This window comes from Staurois parvus, unplaced genomic scaffold (genome assembly GCF_062004578.1).
Source record: "Staurois parvus isolate SC_StPar_1 unplaced genomic scaffold, SC_StPar_1.0 ptg000213l, whole genome shotgun sequence".
NCBI lineage: Eukaryota > Metazoa > Chordata > Amphibia > Anura > Ranidae > Staurois > Staurois parvus.
This window is the reverse complement of record NW_028318009.1, coordinates 336,261-354,580: the sequence shown is the minus strand read 5'-3', so window position 1 is coordinate 354,580 and position 18,320 is coordinate 336,261. Positions and strand designations below refer to the sequence as shown.

The following is an 18,320-nucleotide window of genomic DNA, read 5'->3' as shown; positions in this document are numbered from 1 at the left end:
CCCTGTGACAGTGTTTTGGACTAAAACAATGAAAATAGTACCACTCAAATGCCCCCCAAACCTGTATTAGTCAGATCAGTTTGTGGATAGAGTGGTGCAAGACAGACGAGACTGGCTTGTCAGGCTCCAGTAGACTTCAACAAGTTCTTCTGTAGAGAATCATCAGATGCCATTCTTGCCTCTACAATTAAACCCTGAAAAGGGTGAAACGCGTCTGAGGAGTTCTTTACAGGTGGAGAATAGGCGCTGAAGCCATCTTTTATTCACACTCATTCAACAGGAAGTTGGTGTCTGTGTGCAGACCGCCACCATTTTGTTGAAGTGTTTTGGACCAGCAGCCAATAGCTTGGCCAGAGCACTGTCACATGTCCAAGGGAGTGACATTTCTGCTCTACTTGGCTTCTGAAACCAACCAACATTGGGGACTTTAGTGCTGACTTAGCAGGAGCATAGGAGGAGCACTGGCAATGTGAATATCCGAATCCAAGGAAGGAGGGGGCCTTTACAAAGACACTGTCACTTTGTAACATTGTCTTGTGATAGTGTCTCTTTAAAGAGACCCTTTAGCCAGCCATTTAGTAACAAACTTCCCATAAGATTATATGTGCTCTTAACATTTTATTTTTCTGTAAAATCCTAACCTTAAAAACCTCCAAAGCCCTCACATCCTGGCTGTGATGCCAGCAGACCCAACAGACTCAGAGTTGTCATAAATGTGGCACCATAAATGATTCCTCTTAGCCATCTCTAGGGCATCTATGTAAAAGGCTATGTAGAACTGGGAGGATCAAAGAAGCTGGGCCAGCACAAGCAGTAAATAGAAACTCCCAGAAGACCAGGGGACTGTGCTAGGTAATTAAAACTTTGGAGAGTGTCAGTTACAATTGTTTATGGAAAGGAAAAGGTAAGCACTTACATTATTTAAATTTTTTGTGTTTACCTGCATATTTTTAGGTTGGTGACAGGGCCTCTTTAAGACCCTTTTTAATAGGGTAAAGCTTCAGAGCCCAGTAAGTGCAACTGGTTCTTGCCATAGGAGGTCACCAGTTATTTGTGAGGAGTTTAAATATAAAGTTATGAGCCAACTTAAGAGCCAACATATTTAGTTTTGGATAGAGTAGGGACCTCTGATGGGTTTTTATTACTATCTGGCTCCCTGGATAGATGTACCTTCTCTATTATTCCTGATGACCATTCTTTCTGGCATAAAAAATGATGAGAAATTCAAAATATTGTGATCGGAGCAAGAGGTGCAGACAAAACTTCCAATAGGGACAATTGTTCTGCTGACAGCTATGAGAGGATTTGGTCTCACCTTGATAAGATTTACTTTCCCAGTTGTGTCTCCAGGACAGGACAAGAATGGAATAAAAAAACAGCTCAACATGGCTTAAATATTCCTTACAATATCCAAAAGGTGTAAATGGCAAAAATGGAAATTCAATTGGTAATGTTACCCATTGACAGGGAACATGTGGAGTTCTTCCTGTGTATCTTTTTTCCCAGAGCTTTTCTTCTTGTAATAGGATCTTTTTCTTTCTTGTAATAGGAGAGCTGCTACTGGGCAGTCAAGAACCTGACACCCTAAAAAAAAGTGTGTCCTTGTCCATACCCTCCACTGTATTGTGTTGATTCACAACACACTTACATAGAGCATGTGGGGGAGGAGCAGGTAGTAAAGTCCAGACACAGTAAAACTTTGGAACTTGTATTAAACAGAACAAACACCCTGGTGGGAGAGTGCCACTAGGGAAATGACTCACAGTTCAATGTAGTCCGATGTGGTGGAGGAGAGATATCGACAGCGTCTGTTTCAGAGTGAAGTGCGGCTTGTCTGGTCCCAAGAGGGAAGCTTCTGTCCAGGACAGTGAGTTCCTAACCTGCCCCTCCTCTTCTGGAACCTTTCCCTACCTCTAATTATTTTCCCTAACAAGGGGTGGCTCTCTCCCCCTACACTAGCCATGTGCAAGAAGTGTGCCAAAATCTGAGGACAGGGACTTAAATAGATTCTGTTGACCCAAGATGGCTGCTGAGGGTCACACGGCTACAGTGTAGCCAACTGGAACGCTGTTCCATTGGCCCAGGAAACAATAAATGTTTCCCTTGGACTTTCTCTCCAGGCTGTGGTACCACTCTGTTTGAGTTCCACCCACAGTGGAGAAAACAAACTGCACTTGCCTACAAGCAGAACAAGGAATCTCCTGTTGCATCATGGAAGCTGACCCTTTACCTTGTTCTGACCTGCATACTAATGAGAAGGAAATGCTATAAACATGTAATAAATCTTTTAAACTCTTCTACATGTGCTTGACTGTCAGCTATCTGGCACTCAAAAACATTAATGGGCCACGATTCCCTACCCATAGCCACCAATTTGAATCCATATTTTACTACTCTGGCTTCAGCAAAGTGTTCTGATTTATTGCTGAGTCACTGCTACTTTCAATGTTTGCCGACATGCACATGGATGTTTGCAGCCACTAAATATGTAAAGAACACATTGTTCTCCAATGCATGGGGAGCCACAGATGGATCATACAGCTTGCCAAAGAAGTGAATGACTGTAGGCCCCTGTACTTGTGTAAATTCCAATGTTTCTGTGCATCAGTGTTTACCTGTAGTGAGTACAATGTGTTTTCCAAAACGCAGAACTTTTCAGTTTGGAAAATAGGCCGTATGCACAGATGCATCCAGTGCTTTCACAAATTCAGGAACATACAGCCATTCACTTCTATGGCTGGCTGTATGATCCACCTGTGGCTCCCCAAATGCAGGAAAACACTGTTTTTTGCCTAAGGTAACTTTTTTGCCTGCAAATACCCGTGTGCTTGAGGTCTTTAAGAAATAAGATGGCTTTCAATTTATAGAAATTGTTTTCTTGAAATTTCATTGGGCGATGTTTGGAGTCCGTTTAGATGTAGATAAAGCCTGGCCATGTTCCTCTTCATTACTTTAGCTGTCAGGCATTACATGTGGTTGAACGGTTTCCAGTGACAGGTTCTCGTTGTTGCATGTGATGTGTGAAGAGAGCAGGAATTGTAGAATTTCTGATGTCAGGAATACCTCTGTTGGTAGTAGTACTGGAATTCCAGTGACCGCACATGTCATTGTTACTCTGCTGCTATTTCTGACTTGGCAAAGTTCACTCCTCTTCCGCTGCAGGCCTTTGTCCAGGAGAGACAGATCCCAGCCTTGATAGGACACGCAACATGAAAGAGTATTATTCTGTGTGCAGTCCTATTGTGTCTTGTTCACACAGACCCTCCATCGCTAGGCAGTGCAAATATCACTCTACCGTCCCTTTTGTACTCCACAGAGCTGGAATAATCGCACTGAAAACAGAGAGATTGGCAAATTACTGTTTGTGTAACAGTTACATTGATACGGCTGTTTTGAAATGATATTCGGCTTTTTGATGTCCATGGGGGTGTGTAAAATATAGAGTACTTGATGGATCATATCACTGAAATGTGTCTGGGGAATTCTGATGTCTCAGAGAGATTGCCATGTTGACAGTGGATTGTGAATGGTAGAACATTAAAGTTTATGAAGGAGGACTGTAGTACAGTTTGGCTCTTGAGTCTATTTAATGCAGTTCCCAGCCTTGAAAATCTGGATTGTATTTGAAGTAGTTACGTGGCTGTTTTTTCCACATCGTGACATCCCACATAACAAAGATGAGACATGTTAGACCTTGTAGACCAGGCATTCAAAATCACGTGTGATGTTCTAAAAGTGATTGCCCTTATAATAGGGGACATTGGCCCTGAAATGTTTGTAACAGAAAAAAAAGAATTATTAAAGAGTACCTCTACCCATATGGCAACATAAAGCTACATTATCTTAACGGTCTTACTGGAGAGGGCAGAAAAAGTAAGAGTATGAAGAACTTGCCTTTCCTGGAGTGGCTACTCAAGTTTCCTTTAGTGCTACTCATGCAACTAAAATATCGGCATTTATTGGGGAATATTAGAGTTTTTAGATTGGCCAACCCTTCTCTTAGTAGACATAATGACAAACAGGTTTTTAGCCATGAAGAAAGTCTGGTACAGCATTTTCTCCAGGAAAGGATTTCTGTTTTTTTTTATCCATAGAGTGGGACTGCAAAATGTTTAATGTAGGGTGACTTTAAGGAGACACGGTCACTATGTCCATTTCAGAGAAATGTAAGTGTCTGTGAAAATGGGCCCCTCGACCTACAGGTTTTGATCATATCAGCACTCTATTACAGCCAGTGATAATACAGGTGAAACTCGAAAAAGTAGAATATCGTGCAAAAGTTCATTTATTTCAGTAATGCAACTTAAAAGGTGAAAGTAATATATGAGATAGACTCATTACATGCAAAGCAAGATAGTTCAAGCCGTGATTTATCATAATTGTGATGATTATGGCTTACAGCTCATGAAAACCCCAAATCCACAATCTCAGAAAATTAGAATATTACATGCAATCAATAAAACAAGGATTGTACATAGAACAATATTGGACCTCTGAAAAGTATAAGCGTGCATATGTACTCAGTACTTGGTTTGGGCCCCTTTTGCAGCAATTACTGCCTCAATGCGGCGTGGCATGGAAGCTATCAGCCTGTGGCACTGCTGAGGTGTTATGGAAGACCAGGATGCTTCAATAGCGGCCTTCAGCTCTTCTGCATTGTTCGGTCTCATGTCTCTCATCTGTCTCTTGGCAATGCCCCATAGATTCTCTATGGGGTTCAGGTCAGGCGAGTTTACTGGCCAATCAAGCACAGTAATCCCACAGTCATTGAACCAGGTTTTGGTGCTTTTGGCAGTGTGGGCAGGTGCCAAGTCCTGCTGGAAAATGAAGTCAGCATCCCAATAAAGATCGTCTGTGGAAGGAAGCATGAAGTGCTCCAAAATCTTCTGGTAGACAGCTGTGCTGACCCTGGACTTAATGACGCACAGTGGACCAACACCAGCAGATGACATGGCTCCCCAAATCAACACAGATTGTGGAAACTTCACACTGGACTTCAAGCATCTTGCAGTGTGTGCCTCTCCATTCTTCCTCCATACTCTGGGTCCTTGGTTTCCAAATGAGATGCAAAAGTTGCTCTCATCAGAAAAAAGGACTTTGGACCACTGAGCAACAGACCAGGTCTGTTTTTCTATAGCCCAGGTAAGACGCTTCTGACACTTTTGAATGGCCTTTTCTTGACAATCCTCTCCAGGCTGCGGTCATCCCTGCTGCTTGTGCACCTTTTTTCTTCCAGACCTTTCCCTTCCACATAACTTTCTATTAATGTGCTTTGATACAGCACTTTGGGAACATCCAACTTCTTTTGCAATTACCTTTTGAGGCTTTCCCTCCTTATGGAGGGTGTCAATGATGGTTTTCTGCACAACTGTCAGGTCAGCAGTCTTTCCCATGATTGTGATTCCTACTGAACCAGACTGAGAGACCATTTAAAGGCTCAGGAACCCTTTGCAGGTGTTATGGCTTAATTAGCTGATTAGAGTGGGACACTTTGAGCCGAGAATATTGCACCTTTTCACAATATTCAAATTTTCTGAGATTGTGGATTTGGGGTTTTCATGAGCTATAAGCCATAATCATCACAATTATGACAAATCACGGCTTGAACTATCTTGCTTTGCATGTAACGAGTCTATCTAATTTTTCGAGTTTCACCTGTACATGGTGCTTTCAAGTATGGGGGAGCACATGACCTCATTTCCATGCAAAAATTCAGATCTAGCAGCCAATTGCTAGGCCCTACTAGCATTGTCACATTACTGAGGGAATGTCACCACTCCCCTAGTGTCCAACACCAGTTTACACTGGGGATTTTAGTGCTGGTTATGATGGAGAAAGGAGCTGCGTGGTAGTGCTCTCAAGGTAAATAACAGTATGTTGGGGAAGAACCTTTTGCACAGACACTGTCACTTTTATTTAAAAACAGGTTTCATTGAGCCCAAGCTTTAAGGCATTAGAGTTTTGGTGAGACTGTAATGACTTGCTGATGTCAACATCATAACACAAATGGCTGTATACATTAACGCCATAGTGGCAATAGTTCTTCTATTAGTTATCTTGTGCAGTTTCCATCATTTTGTTTTTGCAACAGATAAACATAGAATTAAGAGAACCTGTCCGCTCTTGAGTGAAATACATTCTGCAGTTAATGGTTTAAATGATTATGTATGAAAATATATACAACTAATTCTTGAAATCTTAAGGTTTAAATCTGATAAGTTGGCAAACCCAGATGGTTTGTAAAACGACCTTATAGATTGTGGGTTAGGAATGCTGCCATAATTCATTGACCATTTTGTTTAGTTTCTGATACTTATATCTCTGTGTTTTTAATGATTAATCAAATAGGAATGATTTTAACCATATGCTTCTCTTTGTGCTTTGCAGTTACCTCATCGGACACCAAGACAAGCCTTAGAAGATGAAGTTGTTGAGAATAAAATTGCTGGGGTATGGGGTCTTTGGGGACCCTGGTCTTCCTGCTCTCAAACTTGTGGCTTAGGAGTTATTGAGAGAAGTCGAACTTGTTTATCTCCATATCAGCAAGTTCCATGGATGCCAAGATCAGAGCCAAACCCTCATATCGTTCAGCCCCAACCTCAGCCTCCATTTCATGATGATAGATCTAATGTTTACTCTATGGGACCAGCAAGGCCATCTTACCCATTTCATACAGATGGAGAAAGTGCAGCTGCCTTTGTAGACCCTTATATGCCAAGAAACCCACCTTCATCCCGCTACAGTCTTTTTAACCGTAACACCAGACAAGAAACAGTTCCTGGTGGATCCCAGCCTATATATCCAAGAAGGGAATACCCTTCCTATCATCGATCCACATCAAACCGAGGTCGTGGAGTACCAAGGAACCCAGACACATTGTGGCAGCCATCTCCATTAGATGTCCCGCATAGACAAGATGCTCTCCGTGCTTCTGAAACTATCTCCATCCATAGGAAACCACACAAAGATAGTCCTATACCATTTAATACAAGAAATGCTTCAAGAGGTGATGATACTTCTCCACCCTGGCCATTCTTTCCAGATTCTATTCCTCTTCTGAAACCTGAAAGTTGGGAGGAAACCAATCTAGGACAAGCTTTGCCTCCTCTGACACCTACTAAAGAGTCTCGCTTTTCACGCAGGTAGGTACTCCAGTTGACCTAATAGACCAGGGATGGTAGCTGTCTCCTGCTGGCATCTGGCATCCTATAACTAAAAAGAAAGTTCTCATTGGGGCACTGACCCCTCGTTGTGAGCACCACTTTAAATGGCCAGATATACTTTTAAGTGCACAGGCAAAGAGGTGGCTTTTTATTGTATTGGCCATACACTTTTTCTCGCTGTCAACAGTAGAAAAACCGCCATCTCCTATACGTTTATTTACATTGTAATATCTTGGGGAGCCCAGGATCACTAGCCAGCCGAGTTATTTATTTTTCAAAAGATAAACAAAAACGGCTTACTTCAACATGGATAACAAACAAAACAGTCCACCCACCTCTGCTATAACTCAAATTTTTGGCTCACCGACCACAAAACCTTGTCCCTTAACAGGGTCAAAAGTCTGAAAAGGGCCACAGGAGCCCAGGCAGCGTCTCAATAGCCAGAAAGTCCACAGTACTCACACAACTGTATCCTGTTACAGTCAACACCTCAAAAACACCTGCTGACATCTTCCTGCTATTTTCAGCCCTCTCTTGCAGGCGGGCTATTTTTTGCAGGACTTAGATACCAGTAGTCAGTGCTGGAGGCTCTTTCCCACCCAAAAAGCTCTCCAAGCCTCCAAATTCTGGGTCCCATATCAGGACTTAATAATCCTGAGAAAACTGCAAGTCATTTTCCTCCTTTACCGGATAACCCCAGAACCCCTCACCTTACATGGGTGAGAGTCCTTGAGTACTCCTCCCCTTAAAGGGTCCACAACCTAGATAATGGTGACACATACCACAGATTCAGGAACTATCCCTGGCGTCCTGTACAACATCTTGTCACAATATTCTAAGCCAGATTAGGATAAGTAAAATAGGAATATGTTTTGTTTAAAGAAGTGCTCCTACCTGAATAGTTGTGCTTTGGGCTTCAATTTTAGTACTGTGACTGATGTCACATTAGTCAGCTAGGACCTCTACACATCTGCCATCTTAGACTTAGGTTCCAATTATATCAGTTTGATTGGTGTTGGGATCCTGGCATTACATAATTTCAGCACAAAACTGGTTAATATTGGTATACAGGCTCTGTTTTGTTTTTAAACGCTTTTTTACTTGAATAAATCATTGTTTTTAAAACGTAATGCACTATGTATGCGTATCTATTTTGACCTATATATCATTGCCATTGGAAAACCGGGAATAATGTTGGTTGGGAAGAGCTGTTTCTATCCCATGCTATCTGACTGATTTAGTCCGGTGAGGTGCATGGTCTGTGAGGTGGTGGAGTGGTTCTATCACTTTTCACTGGTGGTCACAATTGAATAAAGAGTAGAGCACGGGAGGACACAATATTGAGATATTGATAGTATGTTGTATAACTTTCTCCGGAGGGCATAGCTCCTGTGAAGGGGAGGACGGAAAGAAGAAACTGTGAATTGAAGATAATTGTCTGTGGAACTTGTCATAAGGCGTTTTTAAATCCAGATAGAGGGTAAGAGTAAGAATTGCAGACGCAGAGAAGTGAACACGTGGTGGAGTGGATATGCACGGATTTTGACACATTTTTGTGAGTGTGATTCATTTAAGATAGTTGTGAGCAGGGGTGGACTGACAACTCATGGGGCCCCTGGGCAAAAAGGGATCATGGGGCCCCTGTGTCCTTGCCCAAACTTAAAAAAGCGTATGTAAAAGGTACCAGGAGCATATCATGGGGCCCCCTACTAACCCCGGGCCCTCGGGCAGTGCCGGAGTTTCCAAATGGTCAGTCCGCCTCTGGTTGTGAGTGTATTGAGGATAATGCACTATGTGTGTCTATATGCATTTTTTTGAGGGTACCAAGTTGAAGATGAAGATTTTGATGTAAGAATTGCACACTGAAGTATATTGAAAAAGGAGAGTCGGCATTTGATTGCAGGGCGATATTCATTTTATGGACACTGTGAAGGACTTTTAAAAATATACCATGCCTGAAGTTCATCTTTAACCCCTTGCCCTCCTAAGGATTTACCCCCCTCTTCCTGACCAGGCCATTTTTTGCATTACAGCGCTGCATTACTTTAACTGACAATTGCGCGGTCTTGCAACACTGCACCCAAATGAAATTTACGTCCTTTTTTTCCCGATGAATTGAGCTTTCTTTTTGTGGTATTTGATCGCCTGTGTGGTTTTTATTTTTGCTCTATAAAAAGGAAAAAAATGGCAATTTTGAGAAAAAAAAATATTTTAGACTTTTTGCTATTAAACATGTCCAGTAAAAAAAAATTTAAAAATCAAATTTCATCATAAATTTAGGCCAAAATGTATTTTGCTACATGTCTTTGTGAAAATATATGTAAATTAATTGGTTTACGTGAAAGTTATAGCATTTACAAATGGCGGTAGATATATTGGGATTTTTTTTTTCTTTTAATTTTTACTAGTAATAGCGGTGATCAGTGATTTATAGCAGGACTGTGGCAGGCATTCTGACACTGGGGGGAACTGACTTGGTGTCATTGACATCCCCAGTGACACCAATACAGTGATCAGTGCTAAAAAAAAAAAGCACTGACAGTGTACTAATGGCACTGGGCAGGAAGGGGTTAACATGAGGGGTGATCAAAGGGTTAACTGTGTGATGTTTTACATAGTGCTGTGTCTGTGCGCTTCACTGTAATCACCCTGCTTGGCAATTACCGGGCGCCAGCGAGTAATCATCCGGTGGGACCCAGTGATTGACCGCCGCGAATGGAGGTGCAGGTAGGGCGCGTGTGCACCCCCTACCCGGAAATGCAAAATCACGTGTATATATATATACATGATTTTGCGCACCCGTGCCGTCCTCTAGCAGTATATCTTCTATAGGACAGTCGGGAAGTGGTTAAAGTGCACCTAGACCCTAGTTAAAGTGATATTTAAAAGGTTTTTTTTTTGTTTCTTTAATAATAAACATGTTATACTTACCTGCTCTGTGCAGTGGTTTTGTGCAGAGTAGCCCCAATTCTCTTCTCCCCTTCAGGCACTCCAGGCTCCTCCCCACTTGATATGGAGGCACTGGTGCATGCTCACTCCCAAACCCCGCTCTATGCATCCATGAGACACATGAAGCCATGGCTCGACCTCACCCTTTGCTCTCTCCTCATTGGCTGTGAGCGAGAGACTCGGGACAGCTGAGGCTCCCGTGCACATCTGTAGATCGAGATGGGGCTTAGGTAAGTATTGGGGGGGTTGTGGGGGGGGGGCTGCGGGGGGAGCAGCACACAGAAGGTTTTTTTTACTTTCATGCATAGAATACACGAAGGTAAGAAATCCTTCAGCTTTTAGAACCACTTTAAAGTGAACCTATAACTAGTAGATCTTGGCAGCCTTATCCTTCAAACCATGCAATAGTCAAGACTTGCAACTCGTGAATGATATAGCACTGACTTCAGAAATTATATTTTTGATATGTTGCCCAGGCCCACTTTTTCATCGATTTTTCAGTATTGTGAGCCTGGGATACAGCTGCCATATTAAAATTAGACATTGAGTAAAAGATGAGACATGCTGTAGACATAGTACATGCATGACTGGGTTAAAAGGGGGTTTGACATTGGAGGAGATTTGGAAATTAATAGAAAATCTGGAGTTAAAGCACTTTTCTCTGATGGGTCAGACGAATACAGGAGAGGCTTCAAGGGATGGTTGGAGGAAGGTCTCAAGAAAGTCTTCAGCTAGAAGATAGCTAGTATTCAGAAAACTTCCCTCCCTCCCCTCTTATATATATTTTGATGGTTATTGCCCTGCTGTGAACTGTTACAGGTTGGTCTGTATAATGATAGCAGCTGGTGGGCTTAAAGTTCCTTGAATGTGGTCATTATGTAAATTGGTAGCCTTTAGGTACAGCTCTCCTTATTTTGTATGGTTCAGTGTTCAGTGACAATGGACTGGGGGTTGTTCACAGTAGCATCTGCAGTTATTGGTGCAACTGTCTTCGAGTTGGTGTTGTGTGGTTGGGTGCCTACCTTATGGGTTTAAGCAGGAACTCCGTTATGTATAAATGTCTACAAGGACCTTGTGGCTCCATTCATATTGTATTGAATGTCATGTATTTTATACATTTTGTTAATAAAATGCTGTTATGGCCATTAAACTCCAGTATGTGTATTGTACGGGTTACTTAGGTATTGATGAAGTGGTGGTCAGGCAGTATGAGACAAAATCATCTTGAATACTGTAGACATGCAGGTGCAAATTATCATCAGACAGCTTTTGCTATTCTGAGACCCTGCCGAGTCCGCTTGGACTACAAAATGCCTCTCTGGAAACCTCACTCCAAAAACTACCAGCTATAGGCTCTTGGTATAGAGACCATTGGTACCATTAAATTATTATAATACTGCTTAAGGGAGCAGTATGTGTCTTTCAGTATTTAAAACTCAATTCACATTATTAATATTTTCATCACTCATTTCCTCTGCTTTTGCAGATCCTTATGAGGCACATTGCCTCAGGGAGGTAGAAGCCATAGTATGGCTTCTGCTGCTTTCCAGGTTTACCAACACGTGAACGCTCTGATTTATATATGTCTCCTTATTAAACATCTAAATCTTTTACTTTTCCCTGCATCATATTCTGTGTTTAAACTTTTAAATGTGTTTTATAGCTCTATTTTATTTCTGAACACCTATTGTAAAGCTGTCATGTAATATAAATTGGTGTTTCTTGGAATGAACATTTTTGTCTGATTCCAATACAGTTAACCTTTAAAACTTGGACCAATTTAGAAGAAGGTGTTAGTTGTTTGAAATTTCAACTTTTAATACTATTCAATGCATGAGATGTGATTTACAGAGTAGCCAAAACAATCCAGCTTTTGGATATCAATCGTGTTTATTTTAAGCAAAAGAAATTGTTGGAAACTTATACTTAATCTCCACAGAAGAAGAGATTCGTTTAAAGCAATTAAGTGTTTAAATGTTCTTGCAACTTTCTTAATGCCTTGTATGGGCAGCAGCTCCTTGGAATCTGTTTTCCTTTTGCCGTTCTGTGCCTTGTGCCAAGAATTACGGATGAGGTGAAAGGAGATTTTGGGGGTTTTTAGCCAAACGATAACATTGCAATTAATATACCCCTCATCATGAGTCATGGATTGCAGCTGGCCCAAATTATGCATATTAATAAATGTCATCAATGGGAAGGTTTGTAGTATTCTACTTGAGTAATAATTTGAGTAGTTTAAGAAATTAACTGATTTTGTGTTTTTTTTTATTTTTGTTGTTTTACTTTTAGATCTCGGGTCAGAAATGCAATCAAACCAGGGAAGTATGGTTATGGGAAGGTACCATTTGCATTGCCTCTTCATACTGAAAAGGAAGAATCACAGAGGTCAAAAAGACATCATAAAATGATCTTTAGCACTACGGCAAGTCCCAGACGAGATCACAGGAAAGAGCTTAGGCCAACTCAACAATCATTGGAAAACCAGGGAATGCAAAATAATCAGTCTCCCAGTCAGGTCCCAGAAATCGTTGGAGCATCTTCCAAAAGGAGATCACCATTTACAAGGAAGCCAAAAAGGTCTAGCCAGTCTGATTACTCCTCATGGACAGAATCATCAGAAGATGATTTTAACATTGGTAAGAATGTTGATTCTTCAACAAAAGCTCCAAAATTGAAATTCTCCATTAAAGGGACAGACAGCAGTCAAGACCCCCAGTTTGCTCTTTGGGATTCCTGGGTTGACTTTGATGGTCCTAAAGACCCTTCAGAAAAAGATGGAACAGAGGATCCATTGCATCCCAAGGAGCTTAAAAACAGAAGAGCAATGTATGAAAATGTATTGGCTGTCCAAAAGCCACCTCAAATCAGAAAGATATCTTCAACGCCGGTGTCGCCAGTAAATCAAGCCTTGAAGCATGTTGAGGAAGATGATCTTATCAGGACAAGTATACTGAAAAGTTCTGCTACTCAAGTAAAAAAACAGGACAATAAGAAGATCATGCCCACAAAGATTTTGGGTACAGTGAAACCGATGCAAAGCAAAGTACCAGGTCATAGAGTGGAAAGCGAGAGAAACCATCATGAAAGGAGATTTATTCATGAACATTCTAATAGACAGGTCACAAAGACAATACATAATGATTCCATCAGTGAAGAAGACACAGAAAATGAGCAGAAGTCAGAGGTATCTCACCAACCAAGATCCCGCAGCCAGAGACAAAGTCCGTACAGACACAACACAGATAGTAGTAGGGCCTATCACAGCCTGTATAAAGAAAACCCAGTTCAGGGAGATCCCTGGACTTCACTTGGGAGAAATCTGCCTTTGAATTACGACAGAGGGCAGGATCAAAGGTCAAGTCTACATCAGAACACAGAACTTCCCCAGTGGAACTTGTATAATCCAGGAACAGAGGAATTTCATTGTGAGGGTGAAAAGAAACAGTACAAGTCATGCAAGCAAGAGGTATGCTATGAATGAGTTGTATATCATCAGACCTGTTTACAGCAATGCATTTAGTTTGGCTGCCAATTATCTAGCTCCCCTAGGCACGCTGAGATAAAAAAGTAACTTTATAGTGACTTAACTTTTTCTCAGAGTAAAAGAGAACATTGCCCCTATTTCCTCCAAGTGGTATTCCTATTACTTGTGAGGCTATTCCGTGCTTCAGTAAGCTTTGACTGAAGACATCTGTTTGTCAAAGTTGCTGTTGCCTGATTCTGACCATATTTTAGACTTTGGATGAAAATTGGACTTGCCAATACTATATGACCTTTCAGGAGGCAAGAAAATTAAAAGTTAAGTTGATGCAAATGACCGCTCTTACAGGAAACAACTCATTAACGTTTTGAATGACCTTTGTCAAAACAGTAAATGACCCTTCACTGAGGAAATGAGGGACGTGTCAATAGTCATTAGTTTTGCTTCCTTGACAGTCCCTTGTACTACCAATTCAATCAATGTAAATTAAATCAAAATTTGTTTGGGTCACTGTTACTTTTTGGCTCTGGGATCTTTTGGTGTCAAAACCCCAAAAGTTAACTCCATCACCCCCTTTCACAATTAAATCAGAATTCTGGGCAGATATAAAATGCACAAATACAGCTCTGTAGTGTCATTAACCACTTCCCGCCAGCTGTATGCATATATACGGCCTCTAGGTGGGTGGCCTTTAATGCTGAGCGGCCATATATGTGTGTCCCAATGTAAACATTTTCTGTGCTGAGTGCGTGCCCTGTGTGCTCCCAGCACAGTTACTGGCGGGTACCAGAAAACTCCTGATGTGTACTTGCAATCGGGAGCTTTCCTATCGTGACTACCAATCACAGCGGTCAAATGATTGGAATGCCTTCCTCCTGGCATTTAGAACATCTTAAAGGTCCAGGAGGCCATGGCAGGAAGGGGTTAACCCTTTGAGGACCAAGGGACGTATTTCTCCCATGTTTTTAATTGCCTGTATCATCTGATTAAGAACTTAAAATACTTTTTTTTTTTTTTGGTTTGAGTCAAAATATTAGTTCTTATCAACAAATGGATCTAGCTTTTTGCCAATTATTTCATGAAATGGCTTAGTTACAGCAACTGAAGTGTACGAACTTTAAAAACAAAAAGTTGATTCTTTTGACGTTCTGTAATCTTATGGTCCTCAAAGGGTTATTACATTATTAAAGTGGATATTCATCCATAAATTAAAAGTTCTTCCTGTCCAACCCCCCTCCGCTACGTTACCTGTATAGCGGCCTTTTTTCCCCACCCAACGTCGCCCACAAACATGACGGCGTGGGACCAGGGAAGAGGATCTCAGCATGACAATGCTGGATCTGCTGGGTGGGTAAGTATCCAAACTGTAGAGAACCTGCCACAAGGTGAGCAGAGGTAAAAATAAAAGAGGGGCCAGGAAGCTGAAGATCCACCTTTTTAATGCATTTTTTTCAGCTAAAGCAGTGTAAGTACCTGAATTGGAATTGTTACAAACTGCTGGTAATTCCCTGAACAGCATAGCTCAGATTGGGAGAAGAAGTAGCACAAGAAGGTGCTGTAGTACAAAGAGAATCCTGATAGGAAGAGAGAGCAGAGTGACAGACAGATGTGCTCATTGGTTTACTGCTGCTTAATTCACTGTCTAGTCCAGGGGTGGGCAAACTTTTTGACTTGAGGGCCGCAATGGGTTCACATATTGGACCCGGGGGCCGGACCAAGAGTAGATATAGTAATTCATCCCCCATAGTAATTAATCCCCCATATAGTAATTCATCCCCCATAGTAATTAATCCCCCATATAGTAATTAATCCCCCATATAGTAATTCATCCCCCATAGTAATTCATCCCCCATATAGTAATTCATCCCCCATATAGTAATTCATCCCCCATAGTAATTCATCCCTCATAGTAATTCATCCCCCATATAGTAATTCATCCCCCCTATAGTAATTCATTCCCCATATTAATTCATCCCCCATATTAATTCATCCCTCATATAGTATTTCATCCCCCATAGTACTATTCCCCCCCCAAGTAGTAAGCCAAGTCCCCCCTGTGTCAATTTACTTACCTTTGCTCCGCACGTTCCTCTCGCCGTGTTCCCGCGCCGTTCCGGTCTTCAGGGCGGACTGTGAGAGGAGCCTAGCTCCCCTCACGTTCGTCACGCTGCCCCGCCTACACACATCCTGACAGCCATCCTGACAGTATCACGCTCTGCGGGTTGGATTAAAAGGTCCGCCGGGCCGTATACGGCCCGCGGGCCGTAGTTTGCCCATTGCTGGTCTAGTCACTGGGCAGGGGGAGGGACAAAACCTGTAACGATTTCTGAACTGCAGCAGAGAAAAATCAGGTCTCCTGCCCAGCCAGATGGAGCTCTACTATGTGGTAGGGTGATGTAAAATAGACCCCCATATTTGTATTTGATGGATGTGTGTATCTATTTACCTGGAGTTAAGCTTTAAAATATCCCTAAGAGTTAAACTTTACCAGCCCTACCACCCAAAGGTAACCCCTATATGAAGTACGAAAATTACCCTGAATACTATACCAAAGGCTAAAACTAATCCCTATGTCTAAGAAACGTCTGCTGGTGCATGGTTAGCTTAATATATACTAAAATCTGATTGGTGGTTGTGGGCTAGAGCAAGCCATCATTGTTCCTGGTACTATTACTATATCAGCCCACTTATCTCGTGCAAAGCAGGCTTGCCCTCCTGAAAAGGCATGACATGTTTTTAATGCATTCTGCTTACTGTCTTCAGTAAGTTTGGCCAGTCTTATCAAGACCCCGCCAATACGGCTCACATTAAACTATAATTACAGACTTTGTGGAATTTGTTCAAAGTATTTTTACAGTCGTTGTGACAGACGGGGATAGTGGAACAGGCTCATCAGCCATCAACGGTTCTCTATTTTGTTCAAACAAGACCTAATTATAATTCACGTTTGGCATGTTTGCATTTGCCTGTCTCTCACCGAGACTTAAAGTGGAATACATCTGCCTGTTGTTGCCTCTCCTACAGTATATAATATCTCTATAAAATCAGCTGCTATAGAAGACATGGAAAGCGATGCATGCCAGATGCAATCGTTGGAGAAAATCCACTGCCAGGTTATACGCCCAATAATAAGACAAAGGAACCTGAGGCCTAGAAGAAAGAATTACTCTCTCAGGCTGGAGTTGAATATGTTCTGTTCGGAATTATAGTTAACAAAAATGCTTCACTTTGCTGAACAATAAATGGCATCTGTTTTGGCAACGGCCTTTGTAACAATACCAACATTGGGAAGCCAATAAAACCCATCCTGTCTTCCCACTTCTAACGCAGGCAGTAGAAAACTCAGACACCGCAAAAGGAAAATAGAATTAACCCATAAAAAATAGATAATTTTAAAGCACTAATTAAAAATGCCCAAATATTTTCAAACTTGTCTTCACTCCAACTGAAACAACTGAATGACATGAAATATGTCATTTAAACTGCCACCAAATTCAATCCATCAGCGTCCTGACTATGCTAAACTGGCTTTGGCAGTAGAATCCAGGATGTAGCTGTACATGTAAAAATGTTTAATTTGGTACTGAATTTAAAACATTTTTTAAGGAATGGTTATATATAACCCCTGTTGTTTTTTTGTTTTGTTTTTTTGGGGTTTTTTTTTTTTGCAATTTATGTCCTATTAGGGGGGTTTCCTTCACATTCTGTCCCATAGCCAGAACAGGAAGTGAGAGTAAATCCCTTGTAATCACCAGGGTCACCACTGGAAGATTTTTTTTTTCTATTCTTGTTCAAATGTCATTTAAAGCTATTCATTTCACTGAGTATACAGTTGCAAGAAAAAGTATGTGAACCCCTTGGGATTACGTGGAGTTTTGCATGAATTGGGCATAAAATGTGCTCTGAATGTCATCTAAGTCACAACAATAGAAGAACACAGTCTGCTGAACATAATACTACACAAACATTAGATGTTGCCATGGTTTAATTGCACATAACATGTAAACATTCACAGTGCACGGAGGAAAAAGTATGTGAGGCCCTAGCTTAATGACTTCTCCCAGAGCTAATTGGAGCCAGGAGTGAGCCAACCTTGACTCCAATCAGTGTGATGATATTGGGTGTGTTGCTGACAGCTGTCCTGCCCTTAAAAAACACACACCTGTTTTGGGTTTACTGGTTTCAAGAAGCACTGTCTGATGTGAACCATGCCTCACAGAAAAGAGCTCTCAGAAGACCTACAATCAAGAATTGTTGACTTGCATGAAGCTGGAAAGGGTTACAAAAGTATCTCCAAAAGCCTTTATGTTCATGTGTCCACGGTAAGACAGACTGTCTACAAATGGAGAAAGTTTAGCACTGTTGCTACTCTCCCTAGGCGGGGTCGTCCTGTAAAAATGACTGCAAGAGCACAGCGCAGAATGCTGCATGAGGTAAAGAAGAATCCCAGAGTGTCAGCTAAAGACCTACAGAAATCTCTGGCACATGCTAACATTTTTGTTGACACATCTACAATAAGGAAAACATTAAACAAGAATGGAGCACATGGGAGGACACCACGGAGGAAGCCATTGCTGTCCAAAAAGAATATTGCAGCACGTTTGAAGTTTGCAAAAGAGCACCTGGATGTTCCACAGCACTACTGGCACTACTGGCACTACAGCACATACTGTGGACAGATGAAACCAAGATTGAGTTGTTTGGGAAGAACACACAACACTATGTGT

At 41.6% G+C, this 18,320-nt stretch overlaps 1 protein-coding gene across 2 annotated transcripts in view; it reads left to right on the top strand.

The window, feature by feature from the left end:
• Positions 1-18,320, top strand: part of ADAMTSL4 (ADAMTS like 4) — a 274,339-nt gene that overhangs the window by 80,702 nt on the left and 175,317 nt on the right. For both annotated transcript variants that reach the window (XM_089678942.1, XM_089678941.1), the window contains exons 4-5: positions 6,388-7,142; positions 12,402-13,578. In XM_089678942.1, coding sequence (XP_089535068.1) covers positions 6,388-7,142; positions 12,402-13,578 — 1,932 coding nt within the window. The remainder of the gene's footprint in view (positions 1-6,387; positions 7,143-12,401; positions 13,579-18,320) is intronic.